We start from the raw sequence: 13,559 nt of genomic DNA, 5'->3' as shown, positions 1-13,559 counted from the left end.
ATGGTTGGACTCAATGATCCTAGAAGGCTTTGCCAACTTTAATGATTCTCTGGGGACAAAGTTCAGTTTAATTTATTTGTGGTGGTTTGCTTGAACTGGTGAGCTGACTTTCTTTGAGAATAAAAGTAAGAAAATCAAGACTTTGACTTCTGGAAAAATCTCTTTGCCTTATAAAAGTGTATCAAATGATGTTGCAATTATCTCTACCTGGCAGAGTTAATTATGTCCAGGGAGAGCAAATTCAGGTCACAGGGTAACACCAGCACTTGCAAATCACCAGGAACTGATGACCACACTTATTTCTAAAATGTACTTACCAGGGAAAGTGACTCACCAGAGGAACAGCTTGACAAATTGCACAATATCCAACTAAACTATCCCTTTGGAGTCTGCGCACTTCCATGGCAACCAGAGTGTGGCAGCCAGGGGAAAATGGAAATTCTTTTAAAATAATCATCCTTGCTATCCTTTTTTTTATTTGGGAAAATGCTGAAGGATACAGAGGACTCAGAAGGAGGAAATAACCAACTGAGAAAGCATTGTTGGAAAGATGCAATTTCTTCTGTAAAGGAAAAATTAATCTTTCGAATTTGCACACTCTGCCATCTGAAAATGTCTAAATGCTGCAGAGGTAATGAATGCTTCCTCCACTGAGCTGTAAGCCACTTCCTCAGGTTGCTTTCCCTATCAGGCATATCTAATCACTCTCCCACAACTCTGACTTTGGGCCTTCAGCACTGAGGTTGCTGGGGGACAGCAAAAAATTTGCTGAAACTCCTCCTCCCATTGAGTGACAGATTCACTAATCGTTCCACCAGCTGTGTTTAAAATAAGTAATCAAACACTTCATCTAAAAGCAGATATATTAGCCTAAAAATACTTTTGCAATTTCTTTCCTCAGGACTAAATAAATGTTTCTCGTTGTTTTTTCGTTGAAAACAAAGTTGAAAATAGCAGGGGGGAAAGTGCATTTCCCGGCTTTTTTTAATATCTTGGGAAGTTTTATCTGAAAGAGGGTAGATTTGGAATAGATATTAGGAAGAAATTCTTCCCTGTGAGGGTGCTGAGGCCCTGGCACAGGTTGCCCAGAGAAGCTGTGGCTGCCCCATCCCTGGAAATGTTCAAGGTGAGGTTGGATGGAGCTTGGAGAAACCTGTGACAGGTGTCCCATGGCAGAGGATTGGAATGAAATGAACTTTAAGATCCCTCTCAACCCACACCATTCTGTGTTCTCTGGCATGGACCTGGCAGGTGCTGTTTGTGTTTCTAATGCTGGGCACTGACTCAGGATGGTGAGGAGCACTAAGATTTACAGGGCTGGCACTCACAGCCTTCTCCCTGACTGCAGCAGGGGACTCTGAGCCTCCAGGGACACCCTGTTATGCTGTGGTCAGACTTGCTGATTTTCAGTCACTAAGAGGAGCAGACTGTTCTCCATTTCCTTTCCTCTGGTTAATGAGTTATTCCTGAGCACTGGGCTCAGCTGGGGTCTGCAGTCAGGACACTGCATGGTTGTCTCTCTCTAATAGTTATATTGACTGCCAAGTGTTTTTGGCAAAGAATAAGGGTTGTGAGGAGCTGAACAGCCTCCACCTCCCTGAGGTGGTGTCCTCTGCAAGGCTGCCTGTCACACACTGATTTCATGTTGGCACTCCAAAAAAATATTGTAGCTAAGATGGGAAGTCCTGAGCATGTTTTCACAGGGAAGCCCCACTTAAAAAACTCTTCCATATGCTGTGCATTACTTTTATCAGCACTGAGATATCATGTGCACACTCACTGGATACACATTCGAATGAGCTTTGAACTCCTTGATTTAAATTACTCTGGCTCACAAAGCACAGAAAGCATCCACAGCTGCTCTTTGCTGGTATCACCCCCACAGCTGGCCTTCCACTGGGAGCCTCAGAGTTCTGTCCTTATTCCAATGGAATTTGGCATTTATTGGTCCTATTCTGCTTTTGTCTCAGATTTCATCCCAACTACTTGTCCATGTAACTGGGGAGGCACCATACCCCCTTTTCATGAAAAATTCAGGCATGCATTTGTTCACTGAGCAATGCACATTGTGACACCCCAAGATGGTTAGCAGGTAAAGACAAATTTGTTGAAATAGATCGAGATACTGTGTCATCCATTGTGAAAGGCTTGAGAAAAGCAAAATGTGGGTCCTGCTAAGAAATCAGGGCAAAAATCCTTGTATGCTTGGGCGGGATCTGGAGATGGAGAGGGCAGAGCGTGGTGTCACCTCTGAAGTCCTCCATGCTCTCTTATCTTCCTTCCATTTTCACGTGGGTCAAAGGAGCAGCTGGAGAGCAGCTGATTCATGCTCAGATGGCAGGAAAGGGCACACAGCTCATGCACTCAGCCCTTTCTTTAAACAGCAGCAGCACACTTGATGGCATTCAATCTATTTAATAAAATCATGCAGTAATTCTGATTAGTGCCTACCCAGAGGAGTTGCTGCTTACCCTCAGATCCAAAGGCTAAGCAGCAATAATCCAATCATGGTAATCATAACTTACTACTTTGATCTTCAGATAAAAGAGTCTATAGAACTGCAAAAGTGTTACATCACCGTTATTTGGACAACTTCAAAGCATGTTTTATACACTAATGAATTCTCCCAACTCAGTCTGATGAGGAGTAATAGAAGGCGAGTGTGTGAACAGAGGAGTAGAAAGGAAGGAGATGAGTCCTCATATGGTGAAAGGAAAAAGCAATAAAACAAGCACTTGTACCCTGTGTATAGGTGTGAGACATGATGAAGAGCCCACGAGGGTCCAGCTGCAGGAGCCAAGTGCACAGGATGCTCTCCCATAGGAGGAATTTTCTCTTCTATCATTTTTTGAAGCTTGCAATAAGAAGCAAAATCTCAGGCTACAGAGAGGAAAACAGAGGGAGGGGGCAGCTTTTCATCTCAGCAGTGCTTCTGAAGCCTTAAAAAAATACAAAAAAATAACCAAATGGATCTTAGCAGGTGAAATAGTGGCAGCAGAAACACTGAACATGTTTTCCCTTTACAGTTTGGGAGTTTTAATGTTAAAAGACAGGCACACCTGTGCACATAAAGCTCTTCTAAAAACACTGTCTGGGGAGAGCAGATTCATTCCTCACCACTGCTATGAGATGTATTATGTCCCCATATAAAAAAGAAAGGCTCAAAACTGAAACTAGAGAAAATCCAGCTTGTATGGTCTTGGTGAGGAATCACATTTTAAATTAGAAATGAAAGAGAAAATGAAGGGAATATTTGGAAATATTGCCAGATTGAATATCTTCCAGTGCAAAAAGTACTCTCCTTCCAGAGCAAAGCTTTTCTCTCATCAGATTGGGAAATCTGATTAAAGACAGGGAAAAAAACTAAAGCAAACTGAACCAAGGCAAGATACCTTGGAAGAAGTCTGAACTAGGTTATGGTAGCATTATTGCCCAGAAGTCTCAGAAATGGAGCTCTCGTGTGAGCAAATGTAAATGGCTAAAGAGGATCTTGGAAAAAGGAAGAACTGATGGCATATAATCCAAAACATATTAAATCTTTGAGGGAAAAAAAGCTTTTTCATCAAGTAGACTTTGAAGAAGAGACTGTGGGAGACCATATGGAATCCAGCAACTCAGTAAAGGACATTGGCACAATAGGCTGTTGTTCAAAAAGAAGGATGAGTGCTGTTAAATTTGGGGCTACCCGAGGTTGTGGAAGTTCCTGAATAATGAATCTCCTGGGGCTCTCCTGCAACTGCTTCTGACAAAATTTTATGCTTATCACCTTGTGAGTTTTTCTCAGCAAAGTGGACAAATGTCATCAGAGTGAGAAAAATACATGAAGAGCCTTTTCTACTGTGAAATTTTTGCTTAAAGGCATGACAAGAGATGGGGTTTTATTCCTTGTAGCGATAGCTGGCAAAAACAGCAGAAGAGAGATGGCTTTGCCTTTCTGTGGAGCTGCCAAGCAGCCCAAAGTGACCACGTGTTCCTCAGCAAATCACTATCTAAACATTCATCCCTTGAACCAACCTGCCTGCAACAGGGAAAGGGACAAGGTGCCTGTACTTCAGAGGATGACTGTGCCTGCCTTCAGATCTACCTCTCTGCCTTGTAGAGTGCAGAGTGCAGCTACACTCTTATTTTTTCTTAGGGTTCCACCTCATTCCTCTACCCTGACCCTGCATTTGTACTGTTTTTAACTCCCCTCTGAAGAGTTGGGTGTATTATCCTGCATTTTTAGGGTTAAACATCTCATTTCAGCAGCCAGGGATGCTGTGCAGGGATGGCAGGTCCCTCAAGTGAAGGATTTACCTCAGTGCTGCAGTTCTGCTCTGTTGGAGTATTTTTATGGGTGCTGCTGAAGTTGAAGAGGCTTGCTGCCCATGCCAGTCCATGTCAGTTTGCTTGGCATCTAGTGCTTCCAACACCCCACTAGTAGAACAGGTGAGTTGTGTTTGTTGAGTGTTCCCAGGCTCGTTTTTGGGCAGTTGAGGACGCAGAAGGGCACAACCTGCAAAGTGCTGTGGGGTGCACACATCACCCCCTGCATGGCTGGGCCCGTTTGGTGCTGCCTCTGCCTGTTGGGATGGAGTGGCTCAGGAAGGGGAATTGGGCAAAGCAGCAGCTCAGAGGTAAATTCCACCTGGTGGCCAGCACTTCAGGCCACCCACCCAGGACAGGTTCATAAATGTGATTCATCCTCTTCTCCCACAGCTGGGAACTAAATTAGAAAGATGAAGTAAGCTATCCAGGACCCCATAAAGGTGCAGGGCTTCACAGGGCACAGAAAAGCCCAGCTCCTGGATGCTTGTCCTCTGATTAGGCTTAGGCTCCTCTTGCCTGTCAGATTGCTAAGTGAATGTCTCAAAAACAGCACGAAGCTGCTCCATGCAGTCATGCTTATACTTAGCACTGCAGTAATCCAAGGCCCAATGACTGGAGAACCACAAGTGGCATGATGCATTTCTGACTAAGCAGGAAAACTCATTTTAGAATGAGGTTTTGCCCATTAAAGGGAAATTGAAGGGGAAAAAAGTGCCAACATATTCTGCAAAAGAAGAGATGAAACAGTAGGAGAGGGAGCGTAGACTGCTGCCCAAAGCCATTAGCTTAGGCAGAAAGAAACAGTAAATAAACCATGATTTATAATTAACACCTCACAGATATGCATCCCTCCACTGAATCTGGGAGATTCTGTGTATTTGCAGAGTTCACATTCAGTAGATGCAATATTTACACCATGATCATCCACAGGGCCCATTCTTAAAAGCACTTCTGCTGGGATTCCATAATCCATACTGCCTCCTTCCAGCATGTTGGCTTTGGGAGTCAGATGGGCTGGCAGGGTTTGCCTGAAATCACAAGAGCAGATCTCCAGCCCATACACAAAAGTTAAGAAGCCCCAATTATTTTTTTTCCTTTTCTTTTTAACAAGAATTTTAAAATTCTTGTTAAAAAGAAAAGGAAGAAAAAGATAGAGCAGAGAAAAAAAACCAGGACAGAGCCAGCATGGGACTCCCAGTACCTGTGCATCCTTACCCTGTGTCCCTGGTTAATGTTATCCATAGGGAACCAAAATATGCAGCTCTTAACTATGTAGAAAAGTTGTGAGAGATGAAGAAAGAATTTGTACCTCTGAGAGAGGTAAATGGAAATCAGTGGAAAACATTCTTACTTCTGTATTAGTAAAGGTTTTCTGACACTGCATGTCAAAACCCAGCACTGCAGTCAGGACTCCAGACTCTTGTGCCAGGAGCTAGGATTCAATAATAAGCAAAAGCAAACTCATATGGCAAGAAAATTAGTAATGCAACATGAACAGAGAAACTTGCACTATAATCCCTCGAATTTTGTGTTAAACAGTTGTGAGCTCATTCAAAACTCTCCATGGCACAGCAGAGAGTAAGAGGATAAAAGCTCTGCAGTCTGTACTTGATGGATGCACCCAGAGCTGATCCCAGCTCCACAACCCCACACTGAATTTCTTCCTTTGCCTTTTGAGCAGATCTGGGGTCAGGAGCAGAGCTAAAGTGGTGAGACCAACCATGCCTGATGGTGTGACACAGAGGAAAAGGAAAGCTATTTACATTGACAGAGTTTAATATTGAAAATTTGATTAAAATAAGAGCAAAACTGGTGCAAAATGTTTGCAATTAATCCACTACCAAGTCAGATTTCAGATGGAACCATGGAATTGTCTAGATCAGTATCAAATTCACAGAGTAGTTCTGGAGATAAGAGCCTCTGTGTGGGTAGAAAACCAAAAGTGGGTTTGACCCACAATCAGTAGCACAAGCACAGAAGAGCTTTTCTTTCAACAGTTTTGCATAAATTCATTCAGTGACAAATATGTCAGTTGAGCAAGTGAGCCTTTATTAGACTTGAATTTAACAGCAAATCTGGGAAATCCTCCCAAAGCAACTATGGCTTCAGGATCCCAGATTTGCACTTCTAATTAAAATACTGTCAGTTTAGGTGTAATTCTCCATAAGGAATGGATCTGGAGAGAGGGAAGGGAGAAGTGGGAGAGAACTGAGATGGTGCTTGAACAGTTTTCCAATGAGGTTTGCTCTGTATATTTTCTGATGGTCTTGTTAATATTTTTTTGCAAAAATGTATTGTTCTTTTCTAATAGATGGCAAAGCAGAGGCAAACTCCTGCTGGCTTTCCCTACCTTCCATGAGGGATAAGATCAAAGAGAAAATTGTCTGATTGAGGATTGCATTTTGTTTCAAGAAATGAGATTATAGATGCATGATTTTCTATTTCTGTATGAATCCGTCAATGCTAAGGCTAAAACATTAGAACAAATCTCTTCATGCAACAAAGGAAGCTTACAATTCCTTTCTGTGTTCCACTGGCAAAATGCAGTTACTTTTGCAAAGAAGGGTTTTTTAAAAGTCACGTAAATAAAAAAAAAATCAAAATTATTACTTTCAGCTTGGCCATACGCAGTATTTTTATTGGGCAGATTTAAAAAGCACATTTCAGAATTATCTTTTAAATTATATTTGCACTAGGTAAGGATATAATGTACTATAAAAGCTGAAAGAAAATTATTTGTAAGAGAAAGCAGAAACAAAATTGTTGACCATGTTAAAATTATAGCATTTAGCCTTTCAGAAATTAAACCGTAAGTAATAGCAAAAGGCAAAGCTTGAACAGACCCAAAACAACCATTTTCAGAGTGCTACTTTTAGAGGACATTTGCAACCGTTATCTTTGCATTCCAAATGAGAATATTAAGGTCTTATTTACAATTTCAGAGTTTTCCACGGTCCTGAAATCTTGGTTCCCAGCCAGCTCTAATTTTAAGTAGATTGTGCACTGTGGATAACGAGGGCAGAGTATTTACTACTTACTCCTCCTGCAAGGGTAATGATGGAAAGGAGCATCCTGTTCTTGCCAGTTCTGGTAGGCACAGGCAGGATCCCAAGCCAGGGAGGAGAGTGGAGATATGTGTGTTATTTTACACAGCACAGGCAGGGATAGGAGAAGAAATCAAGATGTCTTAATTTGGATTGTGTAGGAAAGAAGAGTCAAGATGCAGAAGAAATAACACAGGTTGAAAAAAGTAGAGTCTGGTCTATTTACATATTTTACCCCTTTTTGCACCCCATTCATGAAAGGCTTTTACACTGTTACCCTTGCTTATTTTAGTCCATTTTTTTTTTTTTTTGGATCCTGCTATTTGCAAGGATTAGGATGATAATAAACATGAATGAATCCAGAGGTCAAATAGACAGATCCTTAGCACATCTTTAAAGTCCTGACCAGGGTGCTCAGTCTCACCTTAGCTCTGCAGGGGCTGAGTTAGTGACTCCTTTCCACACAGCAGGGAGCTGATTCCTTCATGTTATGCTTGAGCAGGAACAGGGACACGTCCCCATGCAAGAGGATTTAAACCCCACAACACCCATTAGTGAAGGGAAAAGAACTTGAGCCAGGGCTCAAGCTACAGAACATTTCTGTTAGTCAAATGCAAGGTCATTTTTTGTTACCTAGCTCCAGAGGGAGACTTTCAAAACTTCACAGTGGCTTCAAAGTACAAGATGTATCTACTCCTCTGTGACTGCTCTTACTAGAGCATAAACATAATTCTAAGTCCCAATGGTTTTTGACCAGGCTTTTAGCTCCTAGTGTTGAAGTCACTAATGTCAGAAATCAGACTTTATCTCCTAAATTACAAAGGCACTTTGCAAATGTGTCCCATGATGGAGGCACTGCTGTTTGTCTGCTGGCTCTACAGAAGAAGCAGAACAAGGTGGTAACAGATATTGCTTTTGCAAGCACTTGCCATGGAAAGCAGGCATTGCCTAAGTCTGAACAGACAAGAGAAACCCAACCTGTGCCCACTGCTCCTGGGCCGTGGGGATGTCTCATGGGATCACATCTGCTTGTGTGCTGTTTATCCTGACCATCATTACATCCTTTATAGAACCAGATTCTCCATCACTAGCCAGCTCTCCCCTGTGCTAAATGCTGCCCAGCCACGGAGCAAAAGGGCTGTGTCCTGCAGATCCCATGTGCTGAGTGTTTTCTCTGCTGTGCATCGCAGCAGTTTTGGTTCACAGCTTCCAGCTCCAAGTCAATCCAGCAGCAAGGGCAAACATTGCCCACTAGCAGTGTCAGCAACAAAACACCCCACACACGAGGCCCCTGCCATGCTGGCAGCCCCAGCAAGCTGCTGACCTCCTAACCTTTCTCCAGAGCCTGTGAGAGTGAGCACATCCCCCCTCATGCCACGAGGAGGAATGAGCAGCACCAGCAGCAGAGACCAGGTGAAGCCAGTCCATAGAGACACATGAATCCTGTCTGCATCCTTCTGTCTCCCTGGGGAAAGAAACAGCCTCTTCTTCCTCTTCTTCTTCTTCTTCTTCTTCTTTCTTCTTCTTTCTTCTTTCTTCTTCCCCCTGCCCTCCCTGTTACCTTTCAGGCTCAACACCCCAAAGTTATTTTCCATGCTGTCAATGCCAGGTGTGAGGCTAGGAAGCACAATCCATCTGCAGCTGAGGGCAGGCAGCCCCTGGAATAGCTGCTGGTGAAAATCACCAGGATGTCGAGGGTCTGGGGGCAGGAATCCGGCTGACTGCTGCTGAAGGGATTGAAACGAGTCTCAGAAATATCCCAGCTTCATCAGGAAGGAAAGGCTATATAATTTGCAGCTGGAGATGAATGTGATTATTTGCCATGCAAATGGATTTTGCCAGCTCGAAGTGGCCTTCATCAACAGAGATTGTTGTATTTGACATTATCTTGTTCCTTTTGTTTAATGCCTCTGTGCCTTTTCTGAGCGCTTCCTTCCCTGAGCACACATCATCCAGACTAATTTTTTTCCTCTTCCTCATCAATCTGAAGATGTGTGAGTTGAATCTATAGCTGCCTCCCTCCCCAGTCCCTCTCCAAATGTGAAACAAATGGTAAAGCTGTATGTGCTGACAGTCCTGCAGGCTGAGTGTTCTTTGCAGATGGGATGCAAGATGGTCACATTTATCTCACCTAACTTCAGCCCTTAGCTGGACTGGGATATCTCTGTTACCATCCCATAAACCATATTTCTGTGGAGTGACTCAGATCAGCAGAAAGACAATGCTGAAACATGGTCCCCCGTGGAGAAAAAACAAGGTGTTTCTCACAGGCAGGTCCTCCTTAGTCAGGCTGTCTGGCTTTATCAAACAGCATTGTATGTTCCCTTCTGTCTGGGACAGTGCTCTGCATCTAGAAAAAGAGCATATAAATAATTTAGACAGAATGCCTGAATGCTGACATCATTCTAAAATCTTCTTCCACTCTTAAGAATTATTTGAAAATATTTTAATATTAATGCCTGCTTGACTTATTTGCCTCTATAGCTATCGAATGGTTACAGTTAATTGGCTATTTGATTGCAGACAGTACAAAACACCTAGATTTTAAAGCATTATTATGAACATCTTGTCTAACCATCTGCTGAATGCAAAAGAGAGAATGTCAGTAGGGAAATTATTCATTAAGACCATAACTCCGCTTTGAGCTTCAATATGTCTTACAGAAAAACACAGGGGTTGTTTTTTAAACTTCAGGTGATGGAAGAGCTCACCAAGAGATGACAGCTGGGTTGTGTGTCTGGTGTGGTTCCATGCTGGTGCTCCTTCCTGCCAGGGGTACATGGTACAACAGAGACCTTGACAGAGGCATCATTGATGGGCATTGCCCCCTGCACAGCTAAACTTCCTCATAATTATCTCCATGTCCTATTATTAATATTGTACTCTGAAAGGAACTGAAAATCAAAGAAAATTCTCTCGGTTTATTGCTTTTTCTTTTCACTGTGAATTTTTTTATCCCCACTCTAATTGCATCAACACTTCTAAAAGTAAATTAGGAACTGAGACAGACTTCTGGCTTCCTTGGAAGCGGCAGGAGAGCGTGACTTTGGGTAAATGGCCACGTAAATCTCGGGCCTGCAAGAGCAAGCTGCACCTGTCAGACCTTCACCTGCTCCTGTCTGACTCCCCTCTCTGTGCCCAGGTCTCTCTCCGGCCGCATAGTCGGTGGCGTCTGGTGGTTCTTCACCTTGATCATCATATCCTCCTACACAGCTAACCTGGCTGCCTTCCTCACCGTGGAGAGGATGGTGTCTCCCATCGAGAGCGCAGAGGACTTGGCCAAGCAGACGGAAATCGCCTATGGCACCCTGGAGGCTGGCTCCACTAAAGAATTTTTTAGGGTAAAAAGGAAACTTTAATGCAAACATTTTTCACAGCTTCTTGTTTGACAAGGTCTGTCCTCTCTCGTCCTCAGCTCAGGTCTGGTTTCTTTTCACTTGCTTCCCTTCACCATGTTACAGCCTGCCAGAAGATTGGCAGTGACTCCAGTGCATGTGATATTCTGTAGTTGTGAATACAAATATGGAATATCCGTGTGCTTCCCCACATGACCGAGGAGCTTCTCTGAACAACTCCAAATGAAACTGCCTCCAGATTTCCAGCTTTGATTTGCCCTTGGTTTGATCTGCAAAATCCTTCTGTACACAAATATGGGCCAGAAAATCAGGGATTGATCCGGGCCTTGGTGCAGAAGTGGTAACATCCTGTAAGCCCTTTTGGGTAACCCTTCCTTGGCCTGTTTGATGCGTGGGTGTGTGTTCAGTCCAAGCTGGAAATCTCAGGGGGCACCCAAACCTCTGTTAACTCTTCTGTTGGGTTTCTGCTGTCCTTCGCAGCGATCCAAAATCGCAGTGTTTGAGAAGATGTGGACGTACATGAAGTCAGCCGAGCCCTCCGTTTTTGTGAGGACGACGGAAGAGGGGATGATCCGGGTGAGGAAGTCCAAAGGGAAGTATGCATACCTCTTGGAGTCCACAATGAACGAGTACATCGAGCAGCGGAAGCCCTGCGACACCATGAAGGTGGGAGGTAACTTGGACTCCAAAGGCTATGGTATTGCAACGCCAAAGGGCTCTGCGCTGAGGTAAGTAGCTTGGATTTGCTTCCTCTTGCCAACCCACCCAGCAAATCAATGTATGCACACAGTTCAATCTCCATTGCCATGTTGATCACAAAAGCTTGGGGCGAGGAGGTGGGGGGAGGTGGAGGAAAAGGGGTGTGACCGCTCAGTGTGATCTGCAGGGAAGTAAAAATGCCCGGCTCCCACTGAGCAGCAAAGTGTCTAAATCTTCAAGCCCTGCATTTGGGAACTGGATCCTGGCTGATCCACGTGCTATGAATGTGTCTGCTGTATGAGGTGATGGCAGGGGGCTGCTGTGGTGTAACCATTGGTTTCACAGAGCTTGATCCAGAAGGGACGCTCATCCTGTGCCATGTGAACTGCACAGCTTTGCAGAGTATGGGATTACCCTGACTTGGATCCATGCTTGCAGAGGGAGTTCTCATGGGGAAAGCATTTTGGTGTTTCCTAAAATGAAATGCTGGTTGGAAGAGGTGGGAAGTCCATTTTGAAAAGCCCTGAAAAGGGTCGGCATTTTCATTCCCTGAGTCAATTCAGATCCCAGCAAGCACCAAATTTATAGCAAGTCCAAAGGGGTACAAACACTGCATTTCTGAGCCCAGATCTGCAGCTGCCACATGCCTTTGCATACTGGCCTGTGAAGTATCTTCAGAGATCTTCCTTTAAAAAGAAGAACTCTTTAAAAGCACAAACCCAGGCCTGAGTTAGTAGAAGAGCCTGGGCACTGCAGACAGCCACACTCCAGGACATGAGCATCCATCGTGCTGCTCAGAGCAGCATTGCCACAGTCCAGACTGATGTTGTGACCTTGGACACGTCAGAAGTGTGGTTCCTTTGGGCAGCTGCCATGTCAATTCCTCACGTTACAATCGTGATGAACATGAGTTGCAATGGTTTAGTAAAACATTAGATTACCAAACCAAACCATTAGATTACCAAACCATTAGATCTCAGGATATGTAGCATTAAGTAATCAGAATGATACTCCAATGTATTTAATTAATTGCAGAGTTATTTATTAATGAAAGCATATTGACAAGACGTGTATGTGCGGCCTTACAGTTGTTTGCTAACATAACCCAATGAAGAGACATTTAATCCATGATCTCTGGATTTCTAGAAAGCAGATTATTACCAGATGACCATTTGCAGAAGGGTCTGTCTGGTCACACAGTGCCCAAGCCAAAGCCAGCCCAAAGAATCAGAAGTGTGGGAACTGGTAGTGGACGAGACCCAAGGATTTTGATTACTACAGTTCTTAGATCAGCTCACACTCGATTCAGCACTGCCCATATCAGCAGCATCTTTAGAGCAGCTGATGTGACCCCCTGCAGGTGACAACCTGCACCACCAGTGCACATGGTCCAGAAGGCAATTCTTGCACCCAGTGCAGTTCAGGCTCTGAAATGACTCAGGTTCCTCCAGCTGAAGGTGGACATATTCTCACAGCTTTGAGATGCTTTCTGTTGCACACTTTCCAGTGTTTGTTTTCAGTCTTGCAAATATGGAAATTAGGATACAGGATTGAGTCTATTTAATTAATTATTTATTTAAACATCAACCTCGGATCCTAATTTTGATATTATAAAAACAAACAGGAACATCCTACCTGTCTTGTAATTTTTGGCATGTGAAACAGCCATTTTTCATACTTCTAAGAAAAATAAACCACAAGAAAGAAAATCGCATCAATCATTTTACTTCTGCAACTTCAAACATCCCTCTGCTAGGCATGACTCCAAGAATTTTTAACATTTCTTTCTGTTTCCTCTTTTTCATCCTGGCTGCATGTAGAACAAATTTCTTATGGGCCTAATGGCAAAGGAGGAATGCTTGATTTCCCATCCGATGGTGTTTCTTTGGAACAGTTCCTGTCGATTTTTTGTCCCATTGTGTCTGTTTTGTTCCTGTTGTTTTAATTGTTTTAATCTCAGTAGTTCCCTACAGTCCTCATGTAGTGTCTGTTTTCCCCCTGGGGTCCTGCACGTGAGAGGTTGCCCTGAGCAAGGTGATGTTCATGAGGCGTCTGTCCAGCACGGTCATCCTGTCTCTCACTCACTCTCCATCTCCACTCACTTCCATCCACAGAGTAACAGCTCTGAGCCAGGATGGCAGGAGGTCTGTGA

General features: G+C 43.7%; 1 protein-coding gene across 3 annotated transcripts in view; it reads left to right on the top strand.

Moving 5' to 3' along the window:
• Window positions 1–13,559, top strand: part of GRIA1 (glutamate ionotropic receptor AMPA type subunit 1) — a 122,023-nt gene that overhangs the window by 93,466 nt on the left and 14,998 nt on the right. For all 3 annotated transcript variants that reach the window (XR_015806970.1, XM_014876044.2, XM_014876045.2), the window contains exons 12-13: window positions 10,495–10,693; window positions 11,189–11,436. Coding sequence is in view for 2 of the 3 variants with exons in the window: in XM_014876044.2 (XP_014731530.1) it covers window positions 10,495–10,693; window positions 11,189–11,436 (447 nt within the window). In the remaining variant the exon portion in view is untranslated. The remainder of the gene's footprint in view (window positions 1–10,494; window positions 10,694–11,188; window positions 11,437–13,559) is intronic.

This window comes from Sturnus vulgaris, chromosome 15 (genome assembly GCF_052056855.1).
Source record: "Sturnus vulgaris isolate bStuVul1 chromosome 15, bStuVul1.hap1, whole genome shotgun sequence".
Taxonomy (NCBI): Eukaryota; Metazoa; Chordata; class Aves; order Passeriformes; family Sturnidae; genus Sturnus; species Sturnus vulgaris.
The sequence above is the reverse complement of the archived record's forward strand: the minus strand, read 5'-3'. Positions and strand labels throughout refer to the sequence as shown.